A 17,231-nucleotide genomic window follows, 5' to 3' on the forward strand; every position below is an offset into this window, starting at 1 on the left:
GTTAGGCCTTGTCGTCGAAGACTGCATTTTTCTGATCTTAATCCTCACTGCCCCGCACCCTCTGCTCTCTGCACTGTCCGCTCTCGGCGGCCAACTCAAAGTCTCAGAGCATGGCAGGGCAAAATGCACCGGCCCAGCCTCAATTCTCAGAGGAGAGCGCGTGGGCGGGTGTAGAGGACAATATGGGCGACCCAGAAGAAGTGAGAGTCATTTTCTCTGCTTTGGACTCCTTCTCGTACGCACTCAGCCCAGGTTAGATGCGACATGAGACTAATTGCATGCAGACAATACGCCAAAATCGCCCATTTTAATGTCACGCATCTCCGAAGGCGTTCATTCTATGCGCTACCGCAAGCGCAATGGCAGATGCTGGCAGCGCCTCCTTTCAACTTCCTGGAAACTCTTGACAAGGCAGACAAGGCCATCGACTTCAACGCGGAGCTCGCCAGAGCGATTCTCAAGTCTGGTCTACAATCGTTCCAGACTATGGCGGACCCATCAGCTGGAGGAGACATAGGCATGCCGCATGAATGGGCAGGTGTCGCAAAGCATCTAGACATTGACAAGGCCAGAAGCACAATCCGCCAGTTCTACCGTGACTGGACCACAGACGGCGCAAAAGAGAGAGAGGCTTCATACGGCCCCATCATGAAAGCACTCGCCGAGGAAAAGTCCAAGTCAACAAGCGGGGAACTCTACAAAGTTTTAGTTCCGGGAGCTGGTCTTGGAAGACTGGTGTTTGACTTGTGCCAGGCCGGATTTGAAGCTGAAGGCAATGAGATCTCGTATCACCAGCTTATTGCTTCATCGTTTATCCTAAACGAGTGCAAGGGTCCAGAGCAATTTACCATTTACCCATGGGTACACACATTTTCCAACCACCTGACGCGCGAGAATCATCTGAGGGGGTACAAGGTACCAGACATCCACCCTGCGATGACACTCGCTGCCACACCCGACCGTGGCACCATGAGCATGTGCGCGGCAGACTTCCTCTGCCTTTACGGCGACGAGGAGCACGAAGGACAATATGATTCTGTGGCTTGCGCATTTTTCCTCGACACGGCGCCCAATCTGATCCGTTATCTTGAGGTGATCAAACATTGTCTGCGGCCCGGAGGCGTCTTGGTCAATGTCGGCCCCTTGCTGTGGCATTTCGAGAACAATGCGCCTGGAAACCACGGCAATGACGATGACGGAGACGGCGATCACGACCACAAAAACTCATCTGGCATTGCCGACCCTGGTAGCTTCGAGCTGGCAAATGACGAGGTCATGGCTTTGCTTACGCGACTGGGATTCGTCGTCGAGTGGTTGCAAACAGGCATCGAAGCGCCATATATTCAGGACAGAGAGAGCATGCTGCAGACGACATACAGGGCCAACGCCTGGCTGGCCCGGAAGCCACTTTCCGAATCGTCATGCTTGGTGGAGGATAAAAGCATTCGCATCGGTAATGTAAATATTTGAATTAAGGATTGCATAGCGACATCAGATAGACCTTTCATAAAAAAAGACGAGCGCAGTGCGGCATTTCAACTTTCATTCATTTTATATTGCATCATGACTATGTTACAGCTTGGCAGCGGAAATCATCTCGCCACGCTGCCAGAGCGAGCCACCGTCGACCGCGAGCGTCTCGCCGTTGACGTGGGAGCCCGCACGGCTGGCCAGGTACACGACCGCGCCGGCAATGTCCTCGGGCTCGCCGAGGCGCTGCATGGGGTTGGCCTTTGCTTTTTCCTCGGCGCCGCCGGTCGCCTCCATCAGGCCGTTGGACATTTTGCTGGGGAAGAAGCCCGGGCAGAGCGAGTTGACGGTGATGTGGCGGGGGCCGAGCTCGACGGCCAGGTTGCGGCCGAGGTGGAGGACGGCGGCCTTGGAGGCCGAGTAGCCGTAGGTGCCGTGCTCGCCGAGGCTGCCGATGCCGAGGCCGGCGACGGACGAGGTGATGATGACGCGCGCCGGGTCGCGGATCGAGGCGCGCTTCTCGAGCAGCGGCGCGAACTCGCGGATCGCGTTGAAGACGCCGCGGACGTTGAGGTCCATGACCTTGGCAAAGGCCTCGTCCGGGTGCTTGTCAAAGGCGGCGCCCCAGGTCGCGCCCGCGTTGGCGAAGAGGATGTCGACGTGGTCCGTGTGCTTGCTCACCGCGGCGAGCAGCTGCTTGATGCCGGCGAGCGTCGACGAGTCGGCGGGCACCGAGATGATCTCGGCGCCGGGGGCGAGGTTGGGCTGCGCCTTGAGCGCCGCGACGGCCTCTTCGCACGCCTTGGCCTTGCGCGACGAGATGAAGACCTTGGCGGCACCGGCTTGGAGGAATCTGTAGTTTTCTGCCTGTTAGCTTTCTAGTTGCGGGTGCCTCCACGGGTAGAACTGCCCGGATTTGGGGGAAAGGTGCATTTACGCAGAAGCGGCGTGCAGACCCAGACCGCGGGAGCCGCCGGTGACGACGGCAACCTTGCCCTTCAGGGAGAAGAGCGAGGGAAAATCTCTCAAGACTGCCTCAGACATTGTGAATTGGTTTTTATTGGACAGATGTTGATGTATGGACAAAAGATGACGGCAGACGCTCCAGCTCTCCGTCTAGGCCAACAGGAATTTAGCCGAGGCTCGCGATAGCGTGGTTGCTAGTTGCTTGGAGCTTGGCTAGTGCGGCGCTGCGAAGCAGTGAAGAAGGAGAGTATTCTTGTTGATGCTGAATGGTAGAAAAATTGGCGTATCAACTATCAAGGGACGGACTCTGGTACAGTTTTACGCTTCGCGGCAACGGCGACGTAATATAACCATCTCAAGTCCGTGGACTCCGTCGGCTGAGGGAAAGCTCCAGGGATCGGACACGGAGAAAACTGCGATTTGCGGGGGAGATGTGCCGAGGCTTCGGTGGAGTTTCGACCGGACTGGCTTCGAGGTTCGGAGCTCACTTACTATATTATCACTAGCTTATCATTGTTCTGCATCTCGTTCGCGTTATTAGCGGGCCGGAGACGTGCTATCATTCGAGCTGCTTTGAAATCTTGAGCTCCGGTGGCTTGATGAATGGCGACTGGACGGCGTTTTCAGTTTCCGGGGAAAGCTAACTTATTTGCCGCATTACCAGTCGCGGGCCAACCTTGAGCACTCTTGCGTGAAGGTACAGGTCTCTTTCATCGCCATTTAATCTAACATGTATTGAGGGATGATGCTAAGCGTACAACTATAAACGCTACTTGAACTTCAAGAGTGATATTTCTCTTCTCATTCTAGCGCTTCTTGCGTGCTAACGTACCTCTCGTCCCACTGGGAGAGGCATGCGCCGCGTTCGCGCAGTAGTGAGATCCTGCGACCTGTAATCATGCATGGCTTTCTGGTACGGTATCATGCTCTTTGTGCAATGATAAAAGAATGCCAAAAAGCTGATGAGCCTTCCGTGTCTTCCTTTCACGAGCTGCTCCTAGCTCCGGATGCTCACATCCATCCGTGCGTGTGATAAGCCTCAAAGCCTATTTCCTACAGCGAGCCTCCTCTGGGGTCTGCGTTGCGGCTCATTTGTGGCGCTGCTTTTGGTGTATCTTCTTTTCCCAACAGGAGTTGACTGCATCTCCGACGATTTGCCAATCGCTGGCGTAGACGCGGCCAATAAAAAATACCTTGACATTGTGCTCGACGGTGACAAGCTTCGAGTAGTTGACTCTAGACTCTCTCGAAATCTTTTCGCCCTCCTCTGTCATTTCGACCCGTACAGGTGCAAATCCCAATGATGGCTCGCCGTCCAGTTTCTTGGACTTTTGGCCTCGTTCATAGACAATGCCGTGCTTTTCGGGCTTTACGCCGTGCTTTTTGCATCCTTTACCGCCGTATGTAAGAATCGGCCTGGAAGACGAGTGACGGAGCTGTCAGGAACATGTTCGCTGGTGTTACCCGATGTAGTGCAACTTACACGCACGTGCAGTGGCCTTGGTCATTGGCGACCACGATAAACCGTCTAAAGCCCACAAAGAATTTCGTCCCAAATTTGTTTTGCAAGTCTTGCTTCTTCGACGACGACGATTTCGGTTGCTCGCTTATGGAGCCTTGGGGTTCGGACCAGTGTACTTTAAAGATCTGTTGTATTGTCAGGCTGAGCAAGCGGACAAGGCGTGTGAAACTCCGAAACCTACCTCTCCGGGCTGGAAACGTGTCGAGTGCTCTATTCGATAGCCTGCGTTGAGCTCGTCAGATTTTGCCTAACCTTTACCAGTCTCTTTGTCAGGTGCATACGTACGTGGATCTAGCTCACCATGGCCATCCTCTGCCATTCCAGGCATGTTTTCTACATCTGCAGCTGTCTCAGGGTGTTGTATCGGTGAATCTCCGGATTCGCTTTGCACTTCGCCTGTTTCCCTTAGCACTAGTTTTCCTGGCGTGCTGGTGATCTCGTTACCATAGCCGTGGCCAGTTCCGTCGATTTCCTCTCCAGTATACAGTTGCGCTGCTGCTGCTGCTGCCTGACTGGAAGATGCTTCGCCTTCCTCGTCGAAAGCGCCATACCCAGTCGTTCGTGATAGAACTTGAAAAATTAGTCAATTAGCCATATATATCCATCAAGCATCCATATCCGCACCGTTGAAATAAGCAGCTGGAGCTGATCCATACTGCGAATAGTCTACAGTAGCTTCTCGCGCGTCAGTAGCTTCTCGCGACACATTGGGCAATTTTCATACTGGTCGGGTCCTGTTGTTGGTAGTCCGTCCCGTACGAAGACTCAACGTCTGTTCAGGTAAGCAACTGAGGGGTATCACAGCTTTCATGTGCAACATACATTGCAGGCCGGCACTTTCCGTGTAAACCGCGGCGTCGTGTGACGTGGTCGACGATTTTCCGTCCGAACTGACGTGTCGGCGATGCGATTTCTCCTTCTCTTTGTGTTTCGACTTGCCCTTTTTGGATTTGGTCGCTTCCGTCGCTCCGCCTGCGTAGGCATATTCCTCAGCTGCTTCAACTTTGCAATGCGTCAGTGTCTCGGACAAGAAGCACAGACGTGCGAATAATAGGCCAGTCAGGTATTGCACCGAGGCCGAAACCCGGGAATGGAAAAAGCAAAACGAATGCCGAGGCTCCGTGTAAATGCAGCAAGAAAATTTGTTCATACAGTGAGCTTCATGTCCAGTCGGCGATAGGCTGTTTAGACGTTCTGTTATGTCCTCGACTCCGGCGTCGCGAGGGGTCCGCGCATGGCCAGCTGGGTTCAGGTCTTGCTGATCCCAATCGTACTCGAGATGGCCTGCCAAATCGGCTATCAGTAAATCCTGATCGGATATTTTACCTTCAGGGCCCTGGCTTCGATCCCTTGCCAGACATGCCTTTTCTGATTCCAGAAGACGGGGGTCCGGGCGCAAGTGACGTACCTTGGGAATCCTGGCGAACGCGCACGTTGGCCTGCTGGGTGCTGTCCCAGGTCCATTCCGACCAGGCGCCCCAGCGGTGCGATTTGGATTTTGACTTGTGCTTATGCATAATGTCATCTTGCGTGCATGGATCTCTTGCCCCGGGAAGCGACTAGGCAGGCATTTCTCGGAGAATAGGGAAAGAGTTAAGCAGAATAATAAAAGCAATGACCAAGATACAAAATAATCCGCCAAAGGTACACGTTTTTGGAGGCCCAGAACCGGTCAAGGTCGGCGGGACGTGGCGGCCGGGAGGGGGCCAGTTCTTGTACTAGGCAAGTAGAGCACCGTCGCTAACTACCAGTAGTGCCTACGACTCGAGAGGGCCTGCAGATACAGCGAGTTACAGTATCAGCGGGACGACAACGGGACTTTTGGGGCCGTTCTTCTTTTTGGTTGCTCTGTGAGCTACGCGGAAACGGGCAACAAGCGTGGGTCTTGCTCCAACTGGAGCTGATGCGAGAGGACAGTGATTGGGCGGCCGAGGGGATTGGGATGACCACCAGGTTTGGAGTAGCACAAGAATGGACCATTAGAGTGCTTGACAAGAACGCAAGTAATAATGAACCTGCATCTCCTCTTGTGCTAATGCCCAAAAAGGCGCGCGATGGCAGGCTCTGCAGTGGGGTCTTGCCGCCACAGGGATGTTTCTCTGCACGACTGCAGGGGGATGACCATGAGCAACGTGTAATGGTACTACCAACATGCAGTAGATAGTAGATGCTCTACAGCAGCTAGGGACCGCCGCTAGTTGCTCCAGAGCAGCTGTCGTCGGCATAGCCTACAAACTAACGTTATGTGGTTGCTTGGAGCCGGAGCATTGCTGGCCAGCTCGTATCTTCTTGGCTTTGCCCTGGGCTTTGCTCACGAATATAGTTACCGCACGCAGACGTGAGAGCCAACCCAGACTGTATCGTATCGCCTCGAGACGCGGCAAGGAACTGTATGGCGGCGGCGACGCTTATCATCATTGTCATGACCATTGCCATCTGAAGCAAGCCACCCAACAGTATTGGCGCTGATGCCATGCACACACATGCCCAGAGCGAGCGGGGGGTTTCATCAGTGCAAGTGACCATCACGACCCAGTAGGCTGGCCAACGTGTTAGCCGTGAGCCACCAGACTTTGAGCGTGCGACTCAGCCCATCCACCAACTGCTCTGTCGTCTCCTCCCTGCTCCTCCTTGTCCTCCACTCTTCGCCGGTTAGCTGGGCGAGTCCGTCGCCCGCTGCAGTTGACACGTCTTTTTCTCTTGGGGATAATAGTGGATTGCAGCTTAAGCCCAGTCCAGGCTGGCGTTCATGGCCCTGGGGCGAGCCGTTGCGAGATGGACAGCTCGACCCACAACCCGCGCGTCGCCGCCGGGGCGTTAGCCTTGTCGTCTTCGCCAGCCCGCCCGAGAAGAGAGACAAGAGCCAGTTCATCAAACTTGAAAGGTGAAAGATGGTTTCGGAGCCATGGGATATTGAGATGAGCAGAGTTGTCGCGTGGATAGGGCGTGTAGAGTAAGATCGTGCACAGTTCGAGTGAAAGGCCGACTGGTCACGGAAACGAGGGAGAGGCCTTTTTAGTTCGCGCACCACTTACCAAATACCTGGTATTTCTAGCGCAGCAGGTAACGTTAGTGGACTCGACGAACAGCCACGCGCTGCAAGATCATAGAGTGTCGCAAGTATGCGAGCTACAAGTCACACTGCTGTCGCTCGTCTTTGGAGGCTTCAAACCCCGCACCAACCCTCATCGCTGTGGCTTTCGCGCTGCGGCGGAAAATCCTTGTGACTGCCCCTAGGCCGCTGCTAGATTGGTGGCAGATCTCCATCGCATGCGGAGTCAAAACCTGCGGATCGTGATCGACGATGACACAATGCTTTCTTGCCGCTTTCTTTTTTCACAAATTCATTCATTAGCTTGTCTCCAGCTGAAGTGGTAATGACATCGTTGATAAGTTCTGTGTGATTATCGAAATAGCTTAACTGACAGGCGAGTAGGCGGTACAGCGCGCAGTCTCTTCAGAACGGCGCAGGCATGTTTTAGAAATACAGCATGATATGTATTGTTTGTAACTCTAGCAACAATTAAGCATGTAGAATGAATCTCCGAGACTCCACCGCGATTCCCGCAGCCCCCGATAACCATCAACGCATAGGGCAAAAAATTGGCATAGCTACATCTGGCTTGACACGCCACGCCTTCCGGATGTGCGATACTTTCAACCCCCCAAACAACCGAACAGTCCCAAGCCGCCCTTGGACCTCTTCCGGCACCCCTGGTGGCCGGTGCTCTGTCGTGGCTCGCTTGATGCAAAGGTGTCTCGCGACGTTAGCTTTGTAAAACTGCGCCTTGGAGTTTCTGTATTCTCTATGGGCGACTTCTTGTGCGTATGTTTCTTGTGCGCATGTTTCTTGTGTGAATGTTTCTTGTGTTCGCAAGATGTTCGATGCCGAGACGATCTGTGGTGCGACGTTGTAGATCGTCGACGACCATCCTGTCGATGCTCCGATTCCGCTTCTGCGATTTTCGGGTCACGAGATGATTTCAAAGACGCCCTGTCTATAGGAAATGCTATACCAGACACTAAATGTGAGAACATGGGTGATACTGGGCTTCTCTCTGGTTCGTGATAACAAATGGCCGGGTAGGCCCCCATAGGCCTGGAATAGGGATGGTCGGCTTGCTGTCTCCTTCGAGCATCCATTTCCTCTTCAAGCTGTGTACGTCCAATGGGTCCAATGGCACGACTGCGACCGTGTCTTGACCCTGAGCCATATGTGGCCGGTGGGCGATGAATCGTGGAGGCAAATGCCGCGCTCTGTAGTGCAGCTTGCATTGAGCCTCCACCGCCATGTCCCTGCATGATGGCGAGATGAGGTATGGACTAGTTTGTATTTCCTCCAAAATCATTTGATGCTATACCACAGACACAATCCTGGTTTGTCGCTGTTCTGCTGTGGTGTGGCTGTAGTTCGGATCCGGATAAAATTGTCTCGGGGCCGATCAGTTTGTGTCAATGTCGACAACGGTGAAAGATAAGAGCGTAGATTTGAGGCTGCAGTCCCAAGGATTTGAAAGAATCTTGGCATCAAGGTGATCAAAGGCCACGCGGCTTGTCTCGGAGAGGGTCGCCGGTCTTGGGGCTGAATCTATCCTGAATTGAGATCAGATTCTGCGCAAACAGGTCCATTGCAGGGGCCATGTCGCGAGACTCGGCTAAAAAGGAACCAGAGGGTAGCATTGAGGTTTCATTAAAAAGGGGAAAAGGGCTGTAGAGAACAAGGCGAAAATCCTTGTTGCACGGCCATTCGCCAAGATGTTGCGGGCGGCAGGCGCGTGTGGGCAATCGAAGGTTTGGCAGCGGGTTGGTGAATCTGGGCCGTGCCTGACAACCGAAATATTTGGCTTTCTTGTCCGAGTCGCTACATCATTCTCTCCGTTCGGTCATTTCGTGATTTTAGTGACGTGTAAAACCAGTCCTTATAATTACTCCGATGCTAATGACTTTGCAATGTCACAAATTGCGCCGCTCTCGGCGGCCAAGCGCCATACCAGGCGTGAGTCACTTGCTGCTCAGCACTATAACTAGACCCCAGCATCGCCACCAATGGAAAAGGCAAATAATCAGTAATACACCAAGATAATACACTTAATTCTTGCCGGGCTTGTGGTCATGAGCGTGAATTTTTCGAAGGTAGAAGAAGAGACGCTCCGTTTCTGGGACAAGGTTGACGCTTTTGCAACACAACTTCGTCTAACACAGAATGGGCCTCGCTTTTCTTTCTACGACGGCCCCCCTTTTGGTATGTTAGCTTGCTCTTTTGTCACCTCGGTCAGAAGCTAATTCTGAACCTCTCTCAAAAGCTACTGGTACGCATTATGCCGTGACATCCTTGACTATTGACTCCCGTTTGACAAAGCTTAGGATTGCCCCATTATGGGCATCTTCTTACCTCCACCATCAAAGACATCATACCTCGATATTGGTCCATGAAAGGATATCATGTTGTGAGAAGGTTTGGTTGGGACACCCATGGCGTGCCTGTCGAATACGAAATCGATAAGCGCCTCGGTATGTCGGGCAGGGATGCTGTTCAGCAGATGGGTGTGGCCAAGTACAACGCTGAGTGCCGAGGAATTGTGATGCGATATGCATCTGAATGGCGAGACACCATGAGACGATTGGGACGATGGATTGATATGGACAACGATTACAAGGTCGGTTTCTGCCTGCATCTAGGCTGATTGCATGCTGACTTTAGCAGGCGATGGATGTGAATTTTATGGAAACAGAGTGGTGGGTTTTCAAACGACTTTTTGATAAAGGCTTGGTCTACAGGTCATACCAGGTCATGCCATACTCTACCGCCCTGTGTACTCCATTGAGTCATATGGAATCGAAACAAGCTGAGCGAATGACTCAGGACCCTGCAATTGTCGTCTCTTTCCCGGTTCTAGGCCAGGCTGAGCACAGCAATACGTCTCTATTGGTGTACACAACGACACCGTGGACGTTACCCTCGAATTTGCTCATTGCTGTGCATAAGGATTTCGAGTATCTGAAGATTTTGGATGAAAGAACTGGAAATTACTACATCACCTTGGAGAATGGCCTGAAGCTGCTTTACAAGGACCCTGCAAAAGCCAAATACAAGGTGGTGAGCAACATGAAAGGACACGAATTGGTTAACTGGAGATATGAGCCACTCTTTTCGTACTTTACGCAGCAATTTTCCGATTGCTTCCAAGTTATCGCTGCCGACTTTGTTGAAGCCGGCGAGGGTACTGGTCTTGTTCCTCAGTCACCAGCCTTTGGCGAAGAGGATTATGCGGTAGCAACAGCGGCGGGCTTCATATCCCCAAGTCGCCTTCCCCCATGCCCTGTCGACGAAAAGGGTCGGTTCACCGCTGAAGTCGTCGAGTACGCTGGTCAACACGTCAAAGAAGCTGATAAAGCGATTCTGCGGGACTTGAGAAAAACAGGGCGACTGCTGCACGAGAGTCAGATCATGCACTCGGATAAATTCTGCTGGCGTTCAGATACCCAGCTAATTCGACGAGCTGTCTCATCATGGTTCGTGAAGGTCACAGATGCCATTCCCACTATGCAAGAAAATTTGCAGGCCACAAAATGGGTGCCATCTTTTGTGAAAGACAAGCGCTTCGCGAACTGGGTATCTGGTGCACACGATTGGAATGTGTCTCGAAACAGATACTGGGGTACACCCATTCCAATTTGGGCGAGCGATGACTACGAAGAACTTGTCTGTGTTGGTAGCATTGAAGAGTTGCGCCAGCTGAGCGGCTATGATGGACCTCTTTATGATCTTCATCGCGACAAGATTGACCATATTACTATACCGTCTAAACATGGTAAAGGCCAGCTGCACAGAGTAAGCGAGATTCTCGACTGTTGGTAAGTTGAAGGAGCATAGACTCGAGCTACGGCCTCCACTGACCACCGTCAGGTTTGACTCAGGTTGTATGCCGTATGCATCCGTTCACTACCCTTTCGAGAACAAAGACGCGTTAGAGAATGGGCACTTTCCAGCCGACTTCATCGCCGAAGGTTTGGATCAAACCCGCGGTTGGTTTTATACACTCACGGTCCTCGGGAATCTTTTATTTGAGAAGTCGCCCTTCAAGAACGTTCTGGTAAATGGCATGGTTCTGGCGGAAGATGGCAAAAAAATGTCCAAAAGCCTCAAGAACTATCCTGCCCCGACAAAAGTATTCGACGAATACGGTTCAGATGCGCTGAGATTATACTTGATCAGCTCTCCAGTCGTCAGGGCAGAACCACTGCGATTCAAGGAGACAGCAGTAAAAGAAATCATCTCCCACGTACTGTTGCCATTATGGAACAGCTTCCGCTTCTTCTCTGAACAGGCAGCTCTATACAAAGCTAACCATGGAGAGGACTTGGTGATGTCGTCCGACTTCGCCACAGCAGACCTGACCAACGTGATGGACCGGTGGATACTTGCCAACTGCCAGAGTCTCTTGCAATTTGTCGAACAAGAAATGGCCGGTAAGTGAAAATAGAATATTTCTCTGATCATGAGCTCACCACTTTGTCAGCTTATCGGCTATTTACCGTTGTTCCACGCCTGCTTACAACTATTGATGACCTGACCAACTGGTACATACGATTCAACCGAAAGCGACTCAAAGGCGCTGCCAACCTGGGCCAGACAGATACTTTGACGGCCCTCCGGTGCCTTTTGCAGGTACTTTTCACGCTTGTTAAAGCACTCGCGCCGTTCACGCCATTCATTACCGACCATATCTATGGGCTTTTGAAGCCGTATCTTGGTCCCGTTCTAGACCAATTTCAGGACGCTAGGAGCGTTCACTTCCTGCCCTTCCCAACTGTACAGCATGATTTGTTTGATGAGAACGTTCAAGAGAAAGTTCGACTCTTACAGCAAGTTGTACAGCTTGGACGTGTGGCACGCGAACGTAATAGTTTGTCTTTGAGGACGCCACTTTCAAGTGCCGTAGTCATCGCCGATGAGCGGCAGCTGAGTGACCTGGAATCAGTCATAAGCTATGTTCGAGAGGAGTTGAATCTCCGAACGGTAGTGCTGAGTTCTAACGAAGCCAAGTACGATGTGGTGCTCGAAGCAAGGGTTGACTGGCCTACACTCGGAAAGAAGCTCAAAAAGCAGGTCCAGTCCGTTCGAAAAGCATTGCCGGGACTCTCGCAAGATCAATTACGCAGTTTCCAGGAGACTAAGTCCATTGAAGTTGCAGGGGTGGTGCTTGGGGAGGGCGATATTGCTCTTGTGCGATCAGTTCGGCAGAGCAACGATACAGGGGAACTCGGCAAGTCCAAATGGGAAGCGGCGTTTGGCGATGGTGTCATGGTGCTACTTGACATTGAGTCTACTCCTGAACTCGAGGAAGAGGGCCTCATACGCGATCTCATAAGCCGAGTACAAAAGCTGCGCAAACAGGCCAAGCTAGTGTCAACGGAAGATGTTCGCATGGAGTATGCTGTGCTGTCGAACTCTAATGCACTGGCTCTTGACAAGGCTATCGCAGATCACAAGCATCTGATTGCTGGCGCGCTCCGCGGGGACCTCTTCCAGGTGACCCAGGAATCACTGCACGCAGCAGAGACATGCATACTGCAAGAGGACCAGGAGATGAGTGGCGTGACGCTCAGACTCGCACTGCTCAGGAACTAGGGGACTAGAAAGACAAAAAGCCAAAACCTAAAAGGAGCCGGGGGTCGACTTGAGTTGGGAAAGTTGCGAGATAGGTTTCGGTCCGTATCAATTGAGCCATTTGACTTTTCATCGCTATCATTGCCGAGAGAGAAAGCCGCTACAGGAACGTTTGTTCCTGCCTCGACGCTCGGCAGATTTGAGGCATCGACGGTATGCCCCGCTTCTTGCAGGCGATCCTGTCCGAAGTCTGGAATTTGCCAAAAGATGAGATGCAATAGGGCACGGCCTCTCTGAAATGGACTCTGTCCATCGGTTTTCCGATACAATCTCGAAGTTTGGTTGGTTGGCATGGCGGGTGAGCGGGACGAACATGTCACTGCCCCTTCGCTTAGAGCCACTTGTCTCGCCCGTTCTGGGGCCATCTTATGGAGACTGCGAAATTGGGAACAGATGAGAATCGCGAGGCTTTTGTTCCTGTCATTGAATGGAAGATGGATACATCATGGCCCCAAGATGAGAAGAGAGAGGGAAAACGGCCGAGTCTGGTGGGTGGGAGGGGCTGTTGGCAGCCGTTTTTGCCGCGCCTGTCGATCTCTTGCCTAGATGCCTGGCAGCTGGGCCGCCATGAAAGTGCACAGACAGATGGCTACTCAGTAACATAGAAAGTGGCCAGAATCCCTGCACAAGGTAGCACACACCGTTTCTGTTGTCTTGCTGCTTGTGCTTTTCCTCATTTTACTTTTTTTTCGAGAGGTGGGCGGCAGAGGGTAGATAAATCAGAGCCATGGGTCATGGGTGAGTCGCCATGCAGACAACAGCCCACCCTGGGGCGCCACCGAAGAAAGGGGGCTTGCAGAACAAGAAAAGTGCGCGTGCGGCAGCGAAGCCGCAGAAGCAAATTCGGTTCCTTCTTTCGACACCAAAAAGGAGGGGTCCTTTCTTGCATGAAATCTCGGGCATTTTGTTGCTGCAACTCGGACGCTTGTCGCCAAGAGTTCGCCCACACTCCCATCAAACGTTGACCGTGGGCTAGCCCAACTAACTAGCTGCCTAGCATCCCGTCCCCCCCTTATTTTTCTCTCTTTTCGTAAAGCGGATCGAGTCGCGTAGAAGATCCTGCCGTCTTGGCCCGCGGAGAAGCACCCATTGATATTGTGGCAATTTCAGATATATGAATTGCAAACGATGATCTGAGCCCGCCGAGAGCCTGCCCGGCTCTGCCTCACCGCAAGGAATTAACTGGAGTCTGCACGCTGCCCGCGACGGAATCAAAAACCGGAAAGGCCACGTCCAAAACACCCCCAACTCGGGGTGCGATGCTTCCATGCATGGATGGCACCTGATTGAGGATAGGATCGGCGCGCTTGTCGTATTTTCTTGCTCTCTTTGCTCGGGATGTATCTTGGTGGTGCTAGTAACTAGTGGCCCAGACACCCGGCGCCTGCGAGGGTCCCCCGTCTTCCCCCAGAAAAAGTGTCTCACAGCAGGGCTCTGCAGTTTTCAGTCTGTCTCTGCAGGAGAAAGAGGGGCAACAAAAAAAAAAGGCGGCAATAGTCTGGCTCGGTTATTATTGTTGTCTCTCTTCTTGATGACTTCTAACCATGTACGAGTTAGAACGGCCCATGGCTGCTTCGGTAACTTGGTTGGTGGCTGTTGCTTGTAAGTCGACTGGGGGGCGCTGGCTAGGCTAGGCTGTGTATGGTGCGAGTCATCGAGGTGCATCGGTCGGCGCCGTTGAGAAAGTTTGCGCGTGCGGGAAACAGCAACGGCGGCACTACTGGGTACCTAACTAGTACGCGCACCACCCAAGGCCAAAATGGACAACGGCAAGGCAACTCCCCCCCTCCCTGCTGTATCTTACTGCGTCTGCCAGTCAGCAATTCTTCATGTACTGGGCGTCCGTCAGGTAGGGGGCCAAGGGCGCAGGAGAGCGGCAGTTCTTGAGTTGCCATCACATGTCCAGCGGCGACCAGGCGAGCGTAGCAGCCGGATGAAGAGCAGCCCTGGTCCCGGGGACGATCAGTTCTCTCTGGCGTCCCCTCCATTGCAGTTGATGTACTGAGTATCCGTTCTGGTAGTGGGATGCGCACCTTGTTCTGGAGCCCATTTTCGAAAACAGGGGCGCCGACGAGGACAGATTTGGGCCTTGGCCTCCGTGATCGTGGGTGGACAATGGACATGAGAGAGGGTCCATCGGCAAGTCGTCCTCGATCCACCGTATCCTGGGATATTTCGTTGTCTTGCCCTGTTCCACGGACCACCCTATTTTGTATTTCGGCTCTTGCGATGCTTCTCACTTTATTGCAACAACAAGAGGCAAGAGGCGAAAATCGATTACGAGCATCTATCGGTTACTGCGGGCTATACTCGACTTCTCTCCTGGTAATGACTTCCAAATACATATAGCCCGGCCCCGACTCCACCAAACACCACCCCCAGATTGCATGCCTACGATTCTTTCAAAACACGCAGCATCAACAGTTGTTTGAGGTTATTTGCCTCCTTCTTTTCTCGTTTCTTTTCTGCGTTATACCCTCCACTCCCTTGTATAGATATTCGATCTATATCGTTCGTCCTTTCGACTGGTATTCAACCTTTACCCAACAGTCAGCCCCCGGCCCGTTTGCTCTTGTTCACTCTCTCTTTCGCATTTTTGGGCAGCCAACACCATGCCGTCGACACTCACGGAGGGGCAGCTCGAGGCTGTTAGTGCCATTGAACGAGCCTGCTCCGTCTTTTCGCTCATTGGATGCCTCTTCATCATCATCACGTTTTGCTCGTCAAGCGCATTTCACAAGCCCATCAACCGCCTCGTCTTTTACGCCTCGTTTGGCAACATGATGACCAACGTTGGCACCCTCATGTCGCGCGCCTACCTCGGTGACATTCTTTCCGCTGGATGCCAGTTCCAGGCGTTTCTCATTCAGATGTGCGTATGCATTCTACACCACGAGCTCGAGAAGAAGACACTAACACGGGGCGTTATTACAGGTTCATGCCCGCAGATGCTTACTGGACATTGGCGATGGCTGTCAATGTCTATCTGACCTTTTACTACAAGTTTGATGCTGTTGCCTTGAGGCGGATGGAGATTCCATACCTGCTACTCTGCTACGGTGTCCCATTTATTCCTGCTTTTGTCTTCATCTTTGTCAAGGACCAAGGCGGCACCAGGGTCTACGGCAACGCCCTTCTCTGGTGCTGGATCTCGTCAGACTGGGATATCTGGCGCATTGCCTCTTTCTACGGTCCAGTCTGGTACGTTTTCATCTTCCTCTCCATGTCATTTGCCAGCGTCATGCTGAATCTTCGCAAACAGGGTCGTCATCGTCGCCACCTTCTTCATCTACCTCCGCGCCGGGCGCACGATCTACGAGAAGCGCAAGCAGCTGCGCGACTTTCACTCCTCCGACGGCGATCCCATGTCCGTCAACGGCGACAACGCGTACTCTGTGAGAACCTACGAAGTCACCGTCACCAGCGAAGCCATCAACCCCACTGAGGCAGGCCCCTCGCCATTCGGTCGCCACACTGCAATCAGCGCGCAGCCGAGAGCATCGCTCGACAATGATAAGCGTGCGTATTCTGTCCACGTCAACTCTCAGTCAGTGCAGTCTGTGGAGGACGTGGACCTGCCCATCCAGGGCCGCGAGGACATGGCCAAGGCGGCAGCGGATGCCAAGTCGGCGCCGCAGCCCATCAGCAGCTTCACCACGCGGCCGCAGCCGCCGCCGCGTGTGCCCCGCGCGCCGAACCCGAACCGCCGGCGCAACCACGAGCTCAACAACGCGGCGTGGTCGTACACCAAGTGCGCCATCCTCTTCTTCACCGCCATCCTCATCACCTGGATCCCGTCGAGCGCCAACCGCGTGTACTCGGTCATCCACAAGAACGAGGTCAGCGTGGCCCTCGAGTTCATGAGCGCCTTTGTGCTCCCGCTGCAGGGCTTCTGGAACGCCGTCATCTACGCCGTCACGTCGTGGGCCGCGTGCAAGAACCTGCTGTACGACCTGCGCTACGGGCACGGGCCCGACGTCACCGAGCTGGTCGGCGGCTTGCCCACATCGTCGCGCAAGGGACCGACGCAGTACCCGTCGCCTTCCGTCTCTGTCGGCAGCAGCAGCCGCTTCAGCAAGGGTTTCGGCTCAAAATCGAAGCCTGTGAAACCATTCGATACCGAGAGTGCCACAGAGCTGTCTACTAGCCGCGCGACTTCTGCCGACGGTCACAGCCGCTAATTAATGGACACGTTGTTCCTTCTCGATTTTTTTTCCCCGACTGTTGTTGTTTCTCTTCTAAGCTATTTGTTGGAAACGGCATTTTCTAACATGATCTCTGTTTCAATATTGGGAGAGTGGCGTGCTTTTCGTCTCTAACGAGTCTCCATGTGGGTATACAGGACATTTCGAAACGGTTGCCGTGGTTTTTTGTTCTCTCATTCATGTACATACCATTTTTTTCCTCTAGGGCCCTTTTTGGTTTTCTGGCATAATTTTTGTGCTTTTTTTTTCTATGTAGCAGCAGATTGATAATACAACAACGTCGGCAAAAGCTCTTGATCCCCGCCGCTTTATGCATTAATTTACCTCCAGTAACCGAGACTTTGGAATCAGGCAGAGCAATTTCGCCTGCAGACGGCCCAAAACCAATTAGAGGCCC

The 17,231-nt window shown here is 52.9% G+C and overlaps 5 protein-coding genes across 5 annotated transcripts; 3 read left to right on the forward strand and 2 right to left on the reverse strand.

Moving 5' to 3' along the window:
* Positions 1–110: 110 nt before the first annotated feature.
* Positions 111–1,470, forward strand: LMH87_004461 (uncharacterized protein; the record flags this gene model as incomplete). Its single annotated transcript, XM_056195681.1, has 2 exons — positions 111–235; positions 285–1,470. The coding sequence occupies 2 exons, from the start codon at positions 111–113 to the stop codon at positions 1,468–1,470; spliced, it is 1,311 nt and encodes a 436-aa protein (XP_056049285.1).
* A 102-nt stretch (positions 1,471–1,572) lies between these two features.
* Positions 1,573–2,514, reverse strand: LMH87_004462 (uncharacterized protein; the record flags this gene model as incomplete). The annotated part of the gene is made up of 2 exons (XM_056195682.1): positions 1,573–2,323; positions 2,408–2,514. The coding sequence occupies 2 exons, from the start codon at positions 2,512–2,514 to the stop codon at positions 1,573–1,575; spliced, it is 858 nt and encodes a 285-aa protein (XP_056049286.1).
* A 1,010-nt stretch (positions 2,515–3,524) lies between these two features.
* LMH87_004463 (uncharacterized protein) lies at positions 3,525–5,475 on the reverse strand (the record flags this gene model as incomplete). The annotated part of the gene is made up of 10 exons (XM_056195683.1): positions 3,525–3,852; positions 3,920–4,083; positions 4,140–4,180; positions 4,244–4,354; positions 4,403–4,528; positions 4,583–4,633; positions 4,683–4,730; positions 4,781–4,960; positions 5,111–5,242; positions 5,367–5,475. 10 exons carry the CDS (start codon positions 5,473–5,475, stop codon positions 3,525–3,527), a joined length of 1,290 nt encoding a protein of 429 aa, XP_056049287.1.
* Positions 5,476–9,070: 3,595 nt separating this feature from the next.
* LMH87_004464 (uncharacterized protein) lies at positions 9,071–12,590 on the forward strand (the record flags this gene model as incomplete). Its single annotated transcript, XM_056195684.1, has 5 exons — positions 9,071–9,200; positions 9,323–9,615; positions 9,663–10,813; positions 10,866–11,428; positions 11,479–12,590. 5 exons carry the CDS (start codon positions 9,071–9,073, stop codon positions 12,588–12,590), a joined length of 3,249 nt encoding a protein of 1,082 aa, XP_056049288.1.
* Positions 12,591–15,241: 2,651 nt separating this feature from the next.
* LMH87_004465 (uncharacterized protein) lies at positions 15,242–16,810 on the forward strand (the record flags this gene model as incomplete). The annotated part of the gene is made up of 3 exons (XM_056195685.1): positions 15,242–15,501; positions 15,564–15,830; positions 15,892–16,810. 3 exons carry the CDS (start codon positions 15,242–15,244, stop codon positions 16,808–16,810), a joined length of 1,446 nt encoding a protein of 481 aa, XP_056049289.1.
* Between the last annotated feature and the right edge of the window lie 421 nt (positions 16,811–17,231).

The sequence above is a fragment of the Akanthomyces muscarius genome, chromosome 2, assembly GCF_028009165.1.
Source record: "Akanthomyces muscarius strain Ve6 chromosome 2, whole genome shotgun sequence".
In the NCBI taxonomy this organism is placed as follows: domain Eukaryota; kingdom Fungi; phylum Ascomycota; class Sordariomycetes; order Hypocreales; family Cordycipitaceae; genus Akanthomyces; species Akanthomyces muscarius.